The sequence below is a fragment of the Delphinapterus leucas genome, chromosome 1, assembly GCF_059928025.1.
Source record: "Delphinapterus leucas isolate spDelLeu-1000000601 "Yukka" chromosome 1, BTC_Dleu_Yukka2, whole genome shotgun sequence".
NCBI classification, from domain to species: Eukaryota; Metazoa; Chordata; class Mammalia; order Artiodactyla; family Monodontidae; genus Delphinapterus; species Delphinapterus leucas.
Genome location: NC_143129.1, coordinates 167,762,928 through 167,778,106, shown reverse-complemented (window position 1 = coordinate 167,778,106; position 15,179 = coordinate 167,762,928). Strand labels below are relative to the sequence as shown.

At 51.1% G+C, this 15,179-nt stretch overlaps 1 protein-coding gene across 2 annotated transcripts in view; it reads left to right on the top strand.

Annotated features, from left to right (window-relative positions):
- Positions 1 to 15,179, top strand: part of PTPRU (protein tyrosine phosphatase receptor type U) — an 85,353-nt gene that overhangs the window by 33,257 nt on the left and 36,917 nt on the right. For both annotated transcript variants that reach the window (XM_022551923.3, XM_089897425.1), the window contains exons 8-14: positions 1,819 to 2,127; positions 6,884 to 6,993; positions 7,341 to 7,542; positions 7,896 to 7,998; positions 10,518 to 10,791; positions 11,576 to 11,612; positions 12,403 to 12,541. In XM_022551923.3, the coding sequence (XP_022407631.2) occupies positions 1,819 to 2,127; positions 6,884 to 6,993; positions 7,341 to 7,542; positions 7,896 to 7,998; positions 10,518 to 10,791; positions 11,576 to 11,612; positions 12,403 to 12,541 (1,174 nt within the window). The remainder of the gene's footprint in view (positions 1 to 1,818; positions 2,128 to 6,883; positions 6,994 to 7,340; positions 7,543 to 7,895; positions 7,999 to 10,517; positions 10,792 to 11,575; positions 11,613 to 12,402; positions 12,542 to 15,179) is intronic.

The window sequence follows — 15,179 nt, the reverse complement described above, 5'->3', positions numbered from 1 at the left end:
ACCCTCAGGTTGCGGTGAGCAGGGAGCCAGCCCTTTAACGTTTTTGTTGGGTGGGGATTGGGTCTGCCTCGTTTGTGGGGAGAAGAGAGCCAGGCTCTCTGTAAGAAGTCAAGAGGTGGGCCTTGCTCTTAGCATGTGCTGAAATCTCTCTTTGGTGTTCTGATGCATGACTGGAGACTGCCACTTGCCTGTGGTCCAGGGAAGGAAGGAAAGCTCCTGGGCGGAAACAAACTTGCATTGTGCTGTCCTTGGGACCAGTGTCTAAAGCTGCGCCACCTACCCAGGCATTCCCAAGTAAAGAGCAGCCTGATGTTTCTCTTTGCATCATCTTTGTAAAGAGCATCCTGAGCAAATTAATCGTATAAAAATGATAACAGGGTCATACTTAATGATCTTAAGAGGGCAAGCAGTAGTGCTTTCTTTCCTGTTCATTAAGGTGTGTCCTGAGGTCCTCTAACTGGGGAAACTTTGCAGGTGTCACAGAACCTGCACAGTCAGGGGGCAAGAGAGAAGAGGATCATTAGTAATCTTGGCTTCTTCCATCATTTTATAGATGAGGAAACTGAGGCCCAGAGATTTGCTTAGGATCACACAGCTGGTCAATGCAGATGCAGGATGGGTCTGAGCCCCCTGGGCTCCATCCTGGCTTTGCTTCAGAAGCCTTGATTTCTTTACTTATAAAATGAGGATAACTTTCTGGTTTTATGGAATCATCAAGAGGCTGTAAAGCAGAGTAATATACACCTCTCTTGTGTTGGGGTAGCTGCCTCTCCAGAGGCATTGGTGTGATTTATTTTTATTTTTTGGACAGTGAATTTCTCATGGGGAGGCAGGGTAGTGGTGGTTAAGAGTGTGGATTCTGAAGCCAGCCTGTCCAGGTTTGGATCCCAGCTTTACCACTTACTGTCTGTGCGACTGTGGGCAAGTTACTTATCTCTCCTGTGTGCCTCCATTTCTACATGTGTGTAACAGGGCTAATAATTGCACCTGTCTATTGGATTACAGAGAGGATTGAATGAGATAAAGCATTTTAAAGCCTCTGAAAAATGCCTAGCACATACAAAGCCTCTAATAAATGTTAACAGCCATTATCATCATCATCATCATTATCATCATCTAACAGATTGTATTTCCCTTTTTGCTTTGGCAGCCAGGAAACTCACCACCTAATTTGAATCTTATCTTTATTCTCCACATAGAACCTAATGACATGCATTTCTATTTTCCTAACATTCTCTGGCATTATTTAACTATTTGCCTCTCATTTCCCCCATCATCCTGACTTCCCTATACTATTGTATCGTATATATTACTACAAGCTGTTTTAGAACGAGTTTGGAATTAATAAATTAAGGAAAATACAGCAGTTGGTTGATTCAGACTGTCTTGACGTCCTCCAGCACGATCTTGAAATAGGAGGTGAACTGTACTATTAAAAAAAATTATAGCTAAAATTTTCAAGGGCCTGTTGTGTATTGGCCATTATTGCACATGCTTTGCATGTATTACCTTAAACCTCACAGCCATCCTATGCGGTAGGGCCTATTATTCCATTTTGCAGTTGAGAAAAGTAAAGCTCAGAGAGGTGAAGCAGCTTAGCCAGTGGTTGCCAGCTGCAAGTGGCAGAGCCAGGATTCAGATGTGGCCCCGCCTGACTCCAAACACACTTTTACTCACTGTTTGCTCTTCTAGGGGGTCTCTTGGACTCTTGGGGGCAAAGGAAGGTTGATATCAGTCAGCTGAATGATGTTTTCTCTCCCATCTACTCTTCTTTTCCCATTTCTCCTACCATTTCTCTCTGCTTCCTGGGTTGCCCAGAGCCCATGAGGGCCCCCAAAGGCCTGGCTTTTGCTGAGATCCAGGCCCGCCAGCTGACCCTGCAGTGGGAACCACTGGGCTACAACGTGACACGTTGCCACACCTACACTGTGTCCCTGTGCTATCACTACACCCTGGGCAGCAGCCACAACCAGACCATCCGGGAATGTGTGAAGATAGAGCGGGGTGTCAGCCACTACACCATCAGGAACCTACTGCCGTACCGGAATGTCCACGTGCGGCTCGTCCTCACTAACCCCGAGGGGCGCAAGGAGGGCAAGGAGGTCACGTTCCAGACGGACGAGGATGGTAAGAGGCCCCCTGATTCCCAGTGTCCTCGGTGCCTCCCACAGACGCTGCATGTCTGAGACTGAAATTGCTGTAGGAAATTATTTGCTTAGGATTAAACCGACTGTATAACAGTAAAGTAATGATACTGATATCTGTTCCCCTGAAGACTTTGGGTTAAGATGGTATATTTCTTCCTTACTTGTTTGGGAACATTTAGCAGTGAAGTCATTTGGGCCTGGAGTTTTCTTTGTGGCAGGGTTTTTTAATAGTAGTTTTAATTTTCACAACAGATATTGGAATATTCAGGTTTTCTACTCTTGTATCAGTTTTGGTATACTGCGTTTTTAAGGAGTTTGATCATTTCACCTAAACTGTCACATTTCTTGCCACAAAGTTGGTTATAATACTATTTTTTTTTTTTTTTTTTTTTTGCGGTATGCGGGCCTCTCACTGTTGTGGCCTCTCCCGTTGCGGAGCACAGGCTCTGGACGCGCAGGCTCAGCGGCCATGGCTCACGGGGCCAGCCGCTCTGCGGCATGTGGAATCCTCCCGGACCCGGGCACGAACCCGCGTCCCCTGCATTGGCAGGCGGACTCTCAACCACTGCGCCACCAGGGAAGCCCTATAATACTATCTTATTATATTTATTGAACATTGGTAGGATCTATAGTGCTATTCCCTTTTTCATTCCTGATATTGGTAATTTGTGTCTTCTCTCTTATTCTCATGTTTCTCATGGTAAGGGTGTATAAATTTTATTAGTCTTTCCGAAGAGCCAACTTTTGGCCTAGTTTCTTTTCTTTCTTTCTTTTTTTTTTTTTAATTTGTTTATTTTATTTATGTGTTTTTGACTGTGTTGGGTCTTCATTGCTGTGCGCAGGCTTTCTCTAGTTGGAGCGAGCAGGGGCTACTCTTCATTGTGGTTCACGGGCCTCTCATTGCGGTGGCCTCTCTTGTTGTGGAGCACAGGCTCTAGGCTCGCCGTCTCTAGAGCGCAGGCTCAGCAGTTGTGGCACACGGGCTCAGTTGCTTCCACGGCATGTGGGATATTCCCGGACCAGGGCTCAAACCCGTGACCCCTGCATTGGCAGGCGGATTCTTAACCACTGCACCACCAGAGAAGCCCCTAGTTTATTTTCTTTATTGAATATTTTCTATTCTTTATTTCTTTTTTTAAAAAAAATACTTTCTTTGGATTTGATCGGTTTTTCTTTTACCTTTTTTTTTTTTTTTTTTTGCATTACGCAGGCCTCTCACTGTTGTGGCCTCTCCCATTGCGGAGCACAGGCTCCGGACGCGCAGGCTCAGTGGCCATGGCTCACGGGCCCAGCCGCTCCGCAGCATGTGGGATCTTCCCGGACCAGGGCACAAACCCATGTCCCCTGCATCGGCAGGCGGACTCAAAACCACTGTGCCACCAGGGAAGCCCTCTTTTAGCTTTTTGAGATAGAAACTTATTAGATCATTGATTTTGAGCATTTCTTTATTTCTAATATATACATGTGAAGCTATAAAATTCCCTCTAGGCCCTGCTTTAGCTGCATCCCACAGGTTCTGATATATCCTATCTTCAGTATCATTCAGTTTAAAATATTTTCTAATTTCTGTTATGATTTCTTCTTTGACCCAAGAGTTATTTAGAATACATTGCTTGATTTCTAAGCAATTGGGATTTTTCTAATTATCTTTTTGTTATTGATTTTTAGCTTACTTCCACTATGGTCAGAGTATATACTCTAGTTTTGGTCTTTTGAAATTTGATCCTTGCTTTATGGCCTGACATATGGTTAAATTTTGATAAATGTTCCATATCTACTTGAAAAAAATAGGTGTTCTGTCCTTGTTGGGTGCAATGTTCTACTTATGTCAAGCTAATATTTATTAAGCATTTACTATATGTCAAGCACTATTCTGAATGCTTTTCATGTATTAATGCATATGATCCTCACGACAACCCTATTTGGTTATTTTCTATTACCATTCCCATTTTACAGATGAGGGCACATAGCTAGTAGATGGGTAGCAGAGCTGGGTTTCAAACCTGGCCATCTGTTTGAGAGTTGTTTTTCTTAACAGCTACACTCTAATGCCAGCAAAAGCGTTCTCCAGATTGCTGTAAAATCCCAGGTAACCCCAACCTCCTTGGTTAATAGTTTTTTCTTTTGTTTTGTTTTTTGCTTCCTCACATATGCAGTTTTCTGTTCTTCACAGCAGCATCCCAGATATAAAATTCAACTCCTTCCTTGATTTCCAGAGAACCCCACTCACTTGAGGCAACGTGTATCCTCTATGCCCTGCACTGATGTGCTGAGGATTTGCTGGGGATGGGAGTGAGGACTAGAGGGGTTTACCCTGAATCACTGCAAATGTAGGAAAGGAAAAACAACTTTTTTCTTCTACTCATGTTAGGTTCATTGGTTGGGGCCTTGTAAATTAGATGGAGAAAAGACAGATTAACAAGAGAAAAACAAACAGGAGTTTATTTTTATTTATTTATCTTATTAAAAAGTTTTAAATTGAGGTATAATTGATTTACAATATTGTGTTAGTTTCAGGTGTACAGCAAAGTGATTCAGATATAAGATATATATATTCATATACATATTTTTTCGGATTATTTTCCATTCTAGGAAATAGTAGTTTATGAACACATGCATCACCCATAACAGGGGAGTACTCAGTGATGAGTAACTCAAAGGGGTGGTGAGAACTTGGACTTATATAGTGTCCTAACAAAAGGACAATGAATTTTTAGAGAAGTGACAAGACAAAGGAAAAGGACTTTGAGCTTCTAGGGGCAGCAAATTAGGGGAAGTCAAATATATGGGGAAACTAATGGTAGTCTGTAAAGTTTTTTAGGTAGATTCCTCCAGGCTGATAAGGGTCTAGTTTTCTCAGTGATTAACTTCTGTCCTTTCTGGTAGAGAGGGGAAGGGGGCACCTTTACAAACTTATGTCCTACTTTTAGGCAAATAGGGGGAGGGCAGAGAATTTTTTCTCATGTATGCTCCTACATTGCCTTCTCAATTCAGCTCAAAATAATTCTTATACCAAGTGGCATATTTTGGGTAGCATATACTGATACGCTTCTTAAGTAACCTCAAACTGAATATCAGACTGCTCCATTCTTAAAATCTGTTGACCTTTCCCCTCCCCCCCTGCTAGGTACGTTGTTGGGGCTGCTTCACACCCCCTCCCCCAGCCCTGGCCAGGCCTCACTTGGGTTACTTGGTTTTCTTTCTTCTTTCTCTGTCCCTCTTCTCCCCCCTCCCTCTGATAACTGCTCATTATTTAATATTTTTTACTTTTCACTGAAGTATTAGTATCATACTTACGGGAGGTGTGCTTATCTTAAGTGGTCAGCTCAAAGCATTCTCAAAGATGGCACACATCAGGATAACCACACCCAGACCAAGGAAAAGTATTACCAGCAGCCCAGAAGCCCCCCTTTATGCACCCTCCCCCTCACAACCTTCCAAAGGTAAGCATTATCCTGACCTGTGATGCCACAGATTAGTTTCTGCTTCGTTTTGAACATTACATCAGTGGGATCATACAGTGTGTACTCTCTTTATGACTGGCTTCTTCCTCTCAGCTTTATGCTTGAGTGATTCAGCCATGTTGTGTGTACAGTTCTAGAGAATTCACTCTCAATGCTGAATGGTCCATTATGTGAATATGCCACATTTATTTTTCTTATTTGCTATTGTTGGGCATTTGGGTTGTTTTCAACTATTTTAAATTGTGCTGCAAATAAAATTCTTGTAGATTATTTTTTTTGGTAGATATATACATTTCTGATGGGTTTATGCCTAGGAGTAGAATGGCTAGGTTATAGGATATGTGTTCATAATAAGTAGATATATCCAATTTTCCCAAGTGGTTGTATCAATTTATACTCCCACTAGCAGTGTGTGAAAATTTCGGTTGCTCTGCATCCTCACCAACACTTGGAATTGTCTTTTTCCGTTTATCGTTTTGGTGGGTGGATAGTGGTGTTGCCTTGTTAACTGTTCATTTTAACACAAGGCACTTGAGCTGTCCCTGATTGTTATCTGGGTTTCTGCGTTCCCCTATCTTAGGAGTTCAGCTTCCCCACAACATTATTTTATCAAGGTGTTTTCCCAAACAAAGGCCGTTCTCTTCCTAGAAGAAATTCCCTGAGCCTGCTGTTAAGATGATACCTTAAAACAAAACAAAAAAAAAACCAAACCATACCTGAAAGGGCTTCTGCTGAAATGTTGACAGTATTTATCTCTGGGTGATGGAACTGTAGGTGCCATTAATTTTCTTTATGCCTATTTTGATTTTCTACATTGAACATATTGTTTGTGTAATTAGTGATTTTTAGACAAGAAAACAGCTCCACCCATAATCCTGCCACTCTAATGCGGCTGTTTTCATTTTTCTGGCAAATGTCTATATTTTCTGAAAACCACTCAACTGGAACAAAATAGGAGCATTCATTCTTCTCTGCCAAATGCATCCTGCACAGTGATGAAGGTGCCAGCCGCCCTTTTCGAGTACTCAGGCGTAGCTGAACCGTATGAGATGCTGATATTTATTTGCCTTGGGGCTTTATGTACATCACATCATTTAATTCTGGTGAGGGAGGTGTTATTTTCATCCGCATTTCACAGATGAGGAAGCTGAGGCTTAGAGAGGCTGAGTGGTCCAAGCATTCCAGCTAGGAAATAGCAAAGCTGGAATCTGAACTCAGGTATCTGGTTCCAAAGCTTGCTTTTCCCTGCCCCATGTCGCCTTTCCCTTGCAGTGCCTGGCGGGATTGCGGCTGAGTCCCTGACCTTCACTCCGCTGGAGGACATGATCTTCCTCAAGTGGGAGGAGCCCCAGGAGCCCAATGGCCTCATCACTCAGTATGAGGTGGGTTTGGACCCTATTACAGCTGGGGCCCCTGGTGGAAGGTGGGCCCACAGGTTGGAGAGGGAAGTGTATGGGGCGGAGGAACACAGGTGATGTTCGGGATTCCTTCCACTGTGGCTGTGGTCTGTGCCCCATGTGTTATGGGGACAGAGGCCCTGACGGCAGAAGAGAGAGGCGAAGGTGCCCAGAGGCCTGGACTAAGGGGCATCCACGGTCCCCCCACCAAGCTTCTCCCCTTTGTCCAACCTTATCCCTAGCTCACCTGAACCATGATGGGTGGGAGGCTATGGGACTAGTGATACCCTTCCCCATCCCTGTGCCCGCCTACCTGCCCATCCTGCCCCCAGATCAGCTACCAGAGCATCGAGTCGTCAGACCCGGCGGTGAATGTGCCGGGCCCACGGCGTACCATCTCCAAGCTCCGCAATGAGACCTACCACGTCTTCTCCAACCTGCACCCGGGCACCACCTACCTGTTCTCCGTGCGGGCCCGCACGGGCAAAGGCTTCGGCCAGGCGGCGCTCACTGAGATCACCACTAATATCTCAGGTGAGCCCCACCCAACCCGCCCTGGCCCCTTTGGAGGAGGCACAGAGTCTCAGGGTTCCATGGGTAGGGGGTGAGGCTTCCTGGGGGTGGTGATGGAGGGCTCCTGCTGAGATAAATGTACCATTTAGAGGTTGAGGTCAGGGGTCAGGGAGGATTAAATCAGAGGAGTCTAGAGAATATGATCGGTGGAATCCAAGGGCTGAGGTCAGGGGTCAGGGAAGCTCAGGTCAGAGGGAATAAGGAGGCGAAGGCTGAAGGGGAAGAGATCTGAGGACAGGGGTCAAGGAGGCTGGAGGCCTGACCTTCCTGGTCCAGTGGCCGGGCTCTGTGCTTATGTCCTGTCCCTTCCCCAGCTCCCAGCTTTGACTATGCCGACATGCCGTCGCCGCTGGGGGAGTCTGAGGACACCATCACCGTGCTGCTGAGGCCGGCGCAGGGCCGCGGGGCGCCCATCAGGTGGGGACGCCTGCACGGAGGGGCGGGGGGTCAGGGCCATAGGGAAGAGGCCCCTCCTCCGACCCAGAGTCCCCACCCAGGCCAGCTCACCCTTGTCCGTCCTCAGTCTCACACTAAGGGTTCAGAGTGTCAGGAGGAGGACATTCTGTGATCCCGGGCAGGCAGGACGTCTGCAGCCACTCCCCTCTGAGGCTGCAGGGTGCCTGGTGGTGACTGTCATGAGATCTGTGGACAACATCCAGCCTGGAGAGGGGACTGTTCAGGCCTCTCCAGAGGGCCTCCTTCTGACACCTTGGAGAAGTGAACTCTGGGGGCCTTATTTTTCCCAGCATTTTCCCTGGAGGATCCCATCCAGGGAGACACAGAGATGGGCTTTCTGGAAGGCTAGTGCAGCCAGCCAGATGGGGCCATCTCTCTGGAGTGGCCAAGAGCTTGGCCTCCTCACTTCTTTGCAGAGAAAGCTGATGCCATAGTGGCTGTTTCTGTTGGGGAGAAGGTGCTGGAGACAAGATGTGTGTGTGTGTGTGTGTGTGTGTGTGTGTGTGCGCGCGTGTGTGCACGTGGTGAAGACACGTGATGTGTGTGTGAGTGTGTATGTGAAAGAGAGTGAGCGTGTTTGTGGAATGTGTGCACATACTTCCTGTCAGCCAGACATCATGTTAGGGACTTTACCTGCATGAGTCATGTTATCCTCGTGGCAGCCTGTGGAGTGGGTATTAGTACCCTTATTTTACACATCAGGAAACAGGCTCAGAGAGCCTGAATAATGAGCCCCCATGGCCACAGAGCTGGTAAACGATAGCGCTGGGATTTGGAAGCCAGGTTTGTCTGCAAAGCCTGTACCTTTCCTTGAAGTCACAGAGCCTCCCTGCCCCCCTGGTTCACCTCCTCCTACCATAAAGTTTCATGCACTGGGAGAGGGTGACAGCCTGCATTTGGGCATGGGAGTGCCCTCTTAAGCCCCCCAAGAAGGCAGTGGGTTTCCCAGGTGCCCTTGACACCCCCTCATTTCCTCACTCCTCCCCCCTTCCACTCTTTTCTCCTGCTTTGGCTCCCCTGTGTTTGCCACTGCAAAGCCTGCCCTGGGCTGATTCCCAGACCCCAGGAAAAAGTCTGGGCATCTCAGGGGCATTTGGCATTTTGCAGGAGCCTCAGGGCCCTGTTGCCTCTGAATCTGGGAGGAGTTGGGAAACCAGCATCACCTTCTTCTTTCCTTTTCCCTTGGGGGATCCTGTGAGCAGGCCTGGTCAGCGTCTCTCAGGGATGATGATGGCAGGGCTGGGTCTGGGCAAGGGGTGGACCATGTGAGGGGGAGAGGCCTGATGGCTGTGCAACCTTGGGCATGTCCCTTCACCCCTCTGAGCCTCCCTTAGGTGCATCATGGGGATCATCCCAGATCAAGATGTGCTTCGTTCATGGCTAATGATTATTATCATCTCCTGGTGGGACTTCGGGCCAGGAGAGGCCTCACGGCAGCCTGGGAAATGGAGGGTTGAGAAGGGCCTGGGCTGGTTAGTGATGGAATGAACCTGTCTGGCCCAAATCCCAGGGTGCTGGGGTGATTCCCTCCCAACTTGGAAGCTCAAAAGAAACAGCTGGAGAGCAAGGAAAAGGCATTTCTACTTTGCCAGAGTGCAGGCTGTCAGTATGGGGTATCCCATGCCAAGACGTGACCGAGGCCGGGACTGGAAATATTTAAATTTGTCAGCATTCATTTATTTACTCTTGGCTCTGTTCCACAGAGGATTTGGAGGAGTTCACAGCAAGGCCATTCAGTAAAGTGATGAAAATAAATAGAAACACACAAGTCGGGATCAGGAGACACAAATCAGAGGGAATACAGACCAGGGAACACAAATCAGCCATCAGGACCGGGAGATGGCAGGCTCAGAGTTGCAGTCTCGAGGCTGCCTCCGGGTTGGGAGGGTACTCGAGATGTAGGGTTAGTGTGACCTCGTTTGCCTGCTAAGTGACCAGCTCCCCCACTGGAGGGCAGTTCCAGGAAGCCTACATCCCCCAAGTGCCCAGCACAGGGCCCATGTCTGAGCTTAGTAAACACTTTCTGGATGAGTGAATGCATTATGTCTTACTCGAATTTATTGTGGCCTAGAGGGACCTGTCGGGAACCTGGTTGGAGCCTGAGGCTTGGGGTTCCCAGGAGGAACTGGAGGACTCATTGAGGAGTCAGGGTGGGGCTTTAGGGCTTGGTTCCCTTAAGCAGGGCTGACATTCTTTCAGCCTTAGTTACAGTAATAACAGCTGACAGGCACTGGCTGCTTGCTAAACTTGCCTCCTTCCTCACCTCTACCTTATGTAACAGTCCTGTAATCACTCCCATTTTACAGAGGAGGAAACTGAGGCCCAGGGAGCTTAAGTGACTTGCCCAGCTAGTAAGAGGCAGAGCTGAGATGAGCCCTCTCCTGGGCCTGACCCCAAAGCCCACGCCCTTAGCCACCAGATGGCTCTCCCTGTTCTCTGGCAACTGTGACCACTGCGCTTCCCCCCCCCACCATGGCCAGTGTGTACCAGGTTATTGTGGAGGAGGAGCGGCCGCGGAGACTCCGGCGGGAGCCAGGCGGCCAGGACTGCTTCCCAGTGCCGCTGACCTTCGATGCGGCGCTGGCCCGAGGCCTGGTGCACTACTTCGGGGCCGAACTGGCGGCCAGCAGTCTGCCTGAGGCCATGCCCTTCACCGTGGGTGACAACCATACCTATCGTGGCTTCTGGAACCCACCGCTTGAGCCCAGGAAGGCCTACCTCATCTACTTCCAGGCAACAAGCCACCTGAAGGGGGTGAGGGGCCGGCCGGGGTGGTGGCGGGGCCGGCTGGGGGGCCAGGATTGGCGACACCTTGGAGCAGGCTGCTACAGAGGCCAGAGACCCACCCCCACCAGGCCCTACCCCCGTCCTGATCCCGCCCCCGCTGATGAGCCTTGCCCTCCGATAGCTCCTCCCACTCCCAGCCCCGCCCACTCACCTGAGCCCCTCCCTCCTAACCCCAGCCAGCTTCTCTCCAGCAGTACCCCCTTCTTGAACCGTTTTTCCCCAGACTCTTTTCTACCCAAGCTCCCAGCCTGGTCCCTGCTGCCCCCTGAGGCCCTGGTCTTCTATCTCAGGCTCCTCTCTCTCCAGAGGGGGTCCATCTCAGGTTCCCACTTTCACCAGACCTTGAGGAGGCCTGGGACCCGCCTCCTCCCTGAAGCCCCGCCCTTCTCCAGGCTCCTCCCTCCTCGGGTCGCTCCTTCCCAGGCTGCCCCCCTCCTAAGCAGACCCCTGGATCTAGGCCCCACCCTCATTTCTGAGCGCCTCCCCCAACCAGCCCTCTTCCCATGCTGTTTCTTTCTGTTTCCACCCATCTCATCCCCCTTTCCTAAGGCATTACCCTATTGCAGGCTCCTTCCCTCTTGGCCCCTCCCTCTCTGGTTCCCCCCAGACCCTCTTGCCAGGTCGGGTGTCTTTAGTAACAGTCCACGCCAGAAAAGCCCTGACCAGGCCCAAGACACGCTGTCTAAGATTCCCTCTGGGGAGGGTCAGGTCTTGACTTCAGCGGTGCTGAGACCCCCATCTGTGCCTCCAGGAGACCCGGCTGAATTGCATCCGCATTGCCAGGAAAGGTAATTCCCCTGGGTTCAGTCCTTCAGTAGAGGGCTTCTTACTTGCTGGGCTCTGGGGAGGTGGACCCTGGGTTCCCAGGCCTGTGGGAGCAGAGGACGGTGGTCCGGCAGGCTTGGGGGTCAGGAAACATCTCCCTTTCTTGCTCCCTATGTGCGCCACCTCAAGGTCTCCTTCTTCCAGACTGGGCAGTAGGGACAAACCCTCATCCTGCCATGGTCACAGAAGGGTCCTTGGCAGGGGCCTGGAGGAGGGTGAGCCATTATGGTCGGGCCACGGGGGTGGTGGGTACTGGACACTGAGGTCTGTATCTTCCCCCTTTCCTATGGTGGGGAGAAGTGGGGACAGCGTGGACCCTGTGGTGTAGGGATTGTCCCTGCTCCCAGATGGGGAATGTGGTTGGTTCCCCATCCTGAGATGCCCTAACCATGCCCTGGGTACATAATTCTCTGCCCCCATTGTCTCCCAGGAGGGCAAAAAGGTGGGGTCTGAAGGCCCCACACATCCTCCATCTCCCGTCCACTGAAGGACGGGGAGGATTTGAGGAGGCAGAGAGGTGAAGGGAGCTAATATCCCTGATAGGGGCACAGGGCGCGTAAAGCCTCTGCCGCGGGAATGCGGAAGGTGGGAGGGATGGTGAGGAGGTGGGTTTGATTGAAAGGCGGGACCTGTGCTGAGGAGGAGGGGCAGATGTTTACTCCTTGGGGCTTAAGGTGGCCCGGGTTTATTCCTTGGGGCTTAAGGTGGTCCTGATCTCCCCTCTGATCCTTTGTTCTGCTTTGTTCTTCCCAGCTGCCTGCAAGGAAAGCAAACAGACCCTGGAGGTGTCCCAGAGGTCGGAGGAGATGGGGCTCATCCTGGGCATCTGTGCAGGGGGACTTGCCGTCCTCATCCTGCTCCTGGGGGCCATTATTATTATCATCCGGAAGGGGTGAGTGAGGCCGGTGCCCTGGCCCACCCTAGGCTTCTCTCCGTCAGAGGCCTGGTGAGCAGAGAGGAGGCTGGGGGCTGGTCAGGCAGTCGCCTGGCGGGTGTGTGGAGGGCTGCCAGCCTGGGCATCAGGCCTGTGGATGGACCCAAGCCGGGTTGGGGGAAGCCCGAGACTCTGCAAATGGAGCTGCCCTAGAGTGGCTTGGCTGGAGCCCAGTTCTAGCTGGTGCCGGGTGCCACTGTCCAGGCAAGGGCACTCACTGCCGGCTGCCAAGGAGCCGTGCTGGGCGTGGGCACCGCCCTCCTGTGCCTGCTGGGCTGTTCTGATGGGGATGGTGTGGAGGTAACCTGACTTGGAATCCTCAGCCCCGCCCCCGAAGGTCTTCGGCTCTCTTGTCTGCCCTGACCACGGGGTTGTGGTGTTGATCCTGAGGTGGGGGCAGGGCTCACTCCACTTCAAAGCAAGGACCCTCTGTGCTTCCCAGGCCCCACCTTCTCTTGGGCTCAGCTTGCCCTGGACTCTGTTACTGTTGATCCCTGAGGAGTCCTCCTGGGCCCATGACTCAGAGGAGACCTCCTTCCTGCCTGTGCCATCTCCTGGGCCTCAAAGGTCCAGTCCTTGTGTTTGTGAGGGATGCATTTTCCCAGTGCATTTTGCAGTGGGCAGAGTGAATCCCAGCATATCTTAGAATCCAGAATTTACAATTTTGGAGTTTTAGAAATCCAGGATTTGAGATTCTGAGAATCTCAGAATTTAGAATTACAGAGGCTCAGAGCCCAGAAACTGAGGGCTGCCATGTAGCTCAAGGACGTCTAGTCTAGTGGTTTTCCAGTCTTTCAAAAGCAGCAGAACCCATCTTCAAAACACCAAATAAACCTCTCCTGGGAGCTCAGTATATGGAGCAGCTGAAGGCTGAGCCTCCGGTTGGAGCCGAGTGGGGACTTCTGAGACCCCTTTGCTCTCCCTCCCCACCCCACTGCATTCCCCACCAGGCAGCCCCAGGATACTGTGGTCCAAGCCCCTTAATTGAGGGATGGAGATGCTGAGGCCCAGAAGGGGCATGGACCTGCCCAAGGTCACCCAGGGAGCCAGAGGCAGAGCCTGCTTCACCCTCTCCCCGCCTGGGCTCTGCCTTCTGTAGCCCTTGCTGCTGCCAGGCTGGGCACACATGGGTGTGTTGGCTCTGGGTCTCTGGGATGCCAGGAGCAGATAAGCAGGATCCAGGGAGATGAGGGAGAACTGGCCAGGGCCCCCTTGCCTGAGGCCAGGCAATGATAGGAGAAAAACTCTCCTAGAGAGTCTGGGGGTGGGGCATGCCACCGATAGGGTGGCGTGGGGATGTCCAGTCCAGAGCGCTGGGCTCTGATTTTTCCCTTCCCGTAGTTCCTGTACAGATTCCTGAGACAAAATGTTTTAAACTATCATTTAATGACTATTAATCTGTGCCAGGAGTTCTATACACATCAGCCATTAGAACAGGAGTCATTGAGCACCTCTGGGACTCAGAATACATCAGAGAATTCTTCCTTCTTGGATCCTGGCCCACGAAGCAGATCTAAGTCCCTTAGACAGGTCAGGAAACTATCATTAAGCGACTTGCCCATGTCACTTGGCTAAGTGGCAGGTCCTGACTGAACCCAGGCCTGACTGCAAAGCCCATCCTCCTCACGGCTGGGCACGAGAAGGGCCTCACCACAACTGGCACACAGTAGGTTCCTGTAAGTGGCAAGGCCCTGGGTGCTGGGTAGTGGTGCAGATAGAGAGGGCTGTAAGGGAGGGGTCAGATCTTGGGGGTTGCAGGTGGTATTTGAGGCTCTAGAAATTTACCCTCAAGGGAAGATTGGCAATGTAGGGGATGTTACCCACCCCTGCAAAGAGAGCGCCAGGCTCAGGAGAGGATGGGTCAGAGATGCTGCCAGAGCCTCACTAGGAAACCCTCCACTTTATGCAGCTGCTACTGGAAGCCTCTAGGATCCACCCCACCCCCCACCCCCCTGCCCCTCCTTAGGTCCTCTAAAAGCCATTCGGTCCCATTCTGTAGCACCTCGCTGCATCCCCCGAATCCTGCCCGACCTTCAGGGCCCACTGTGCTCCTGAGGGCTCCCCTAGTCTGCATTGTGGGGTGCCATGGGACAGAGCAGCTCTGGCAGGGATGGGGGTGTTCAGATCAACCTGGGGTACAGATGTAATGGACAGATTAGGAGGTTGCGGAGAGAGGGCAGCTCCCAGCTAGCCCCCGTGCACCCTGGTCCGCCCTGCGGACAGTGAGGCTGGATGCACCTGCCCTGGGGAACTCCGGGGTGCCCCTGGCCAGTTGGATCCCTTGGTTCCGCTTCCAGAGACCCTCCCCACATCCCTTTGCAGCCCTCCCCGCCCCGCCCCCCCCAACCCCGGCACTTCATTCACAGGCTTGCAGCGCTTTGCTCAGTATTTCTCTTCCCTGCTGGACTGAGAGCTTGCATGGGGGTGGAGGAAGTTCTGTCTTGTTGGCTGTGTGTCCCTAGGGTCTGGCCCAGGGAACTTGGGTCCTCCTGAACCGCCCCCGCCAACCCAGCAGGAGGAAGGGGCAGGAAAGGGCTGAGCGCGTGCTTGCTGTGGGGAGATTATTATTAACCTCACTTGTTTAGAGGAGGAAATG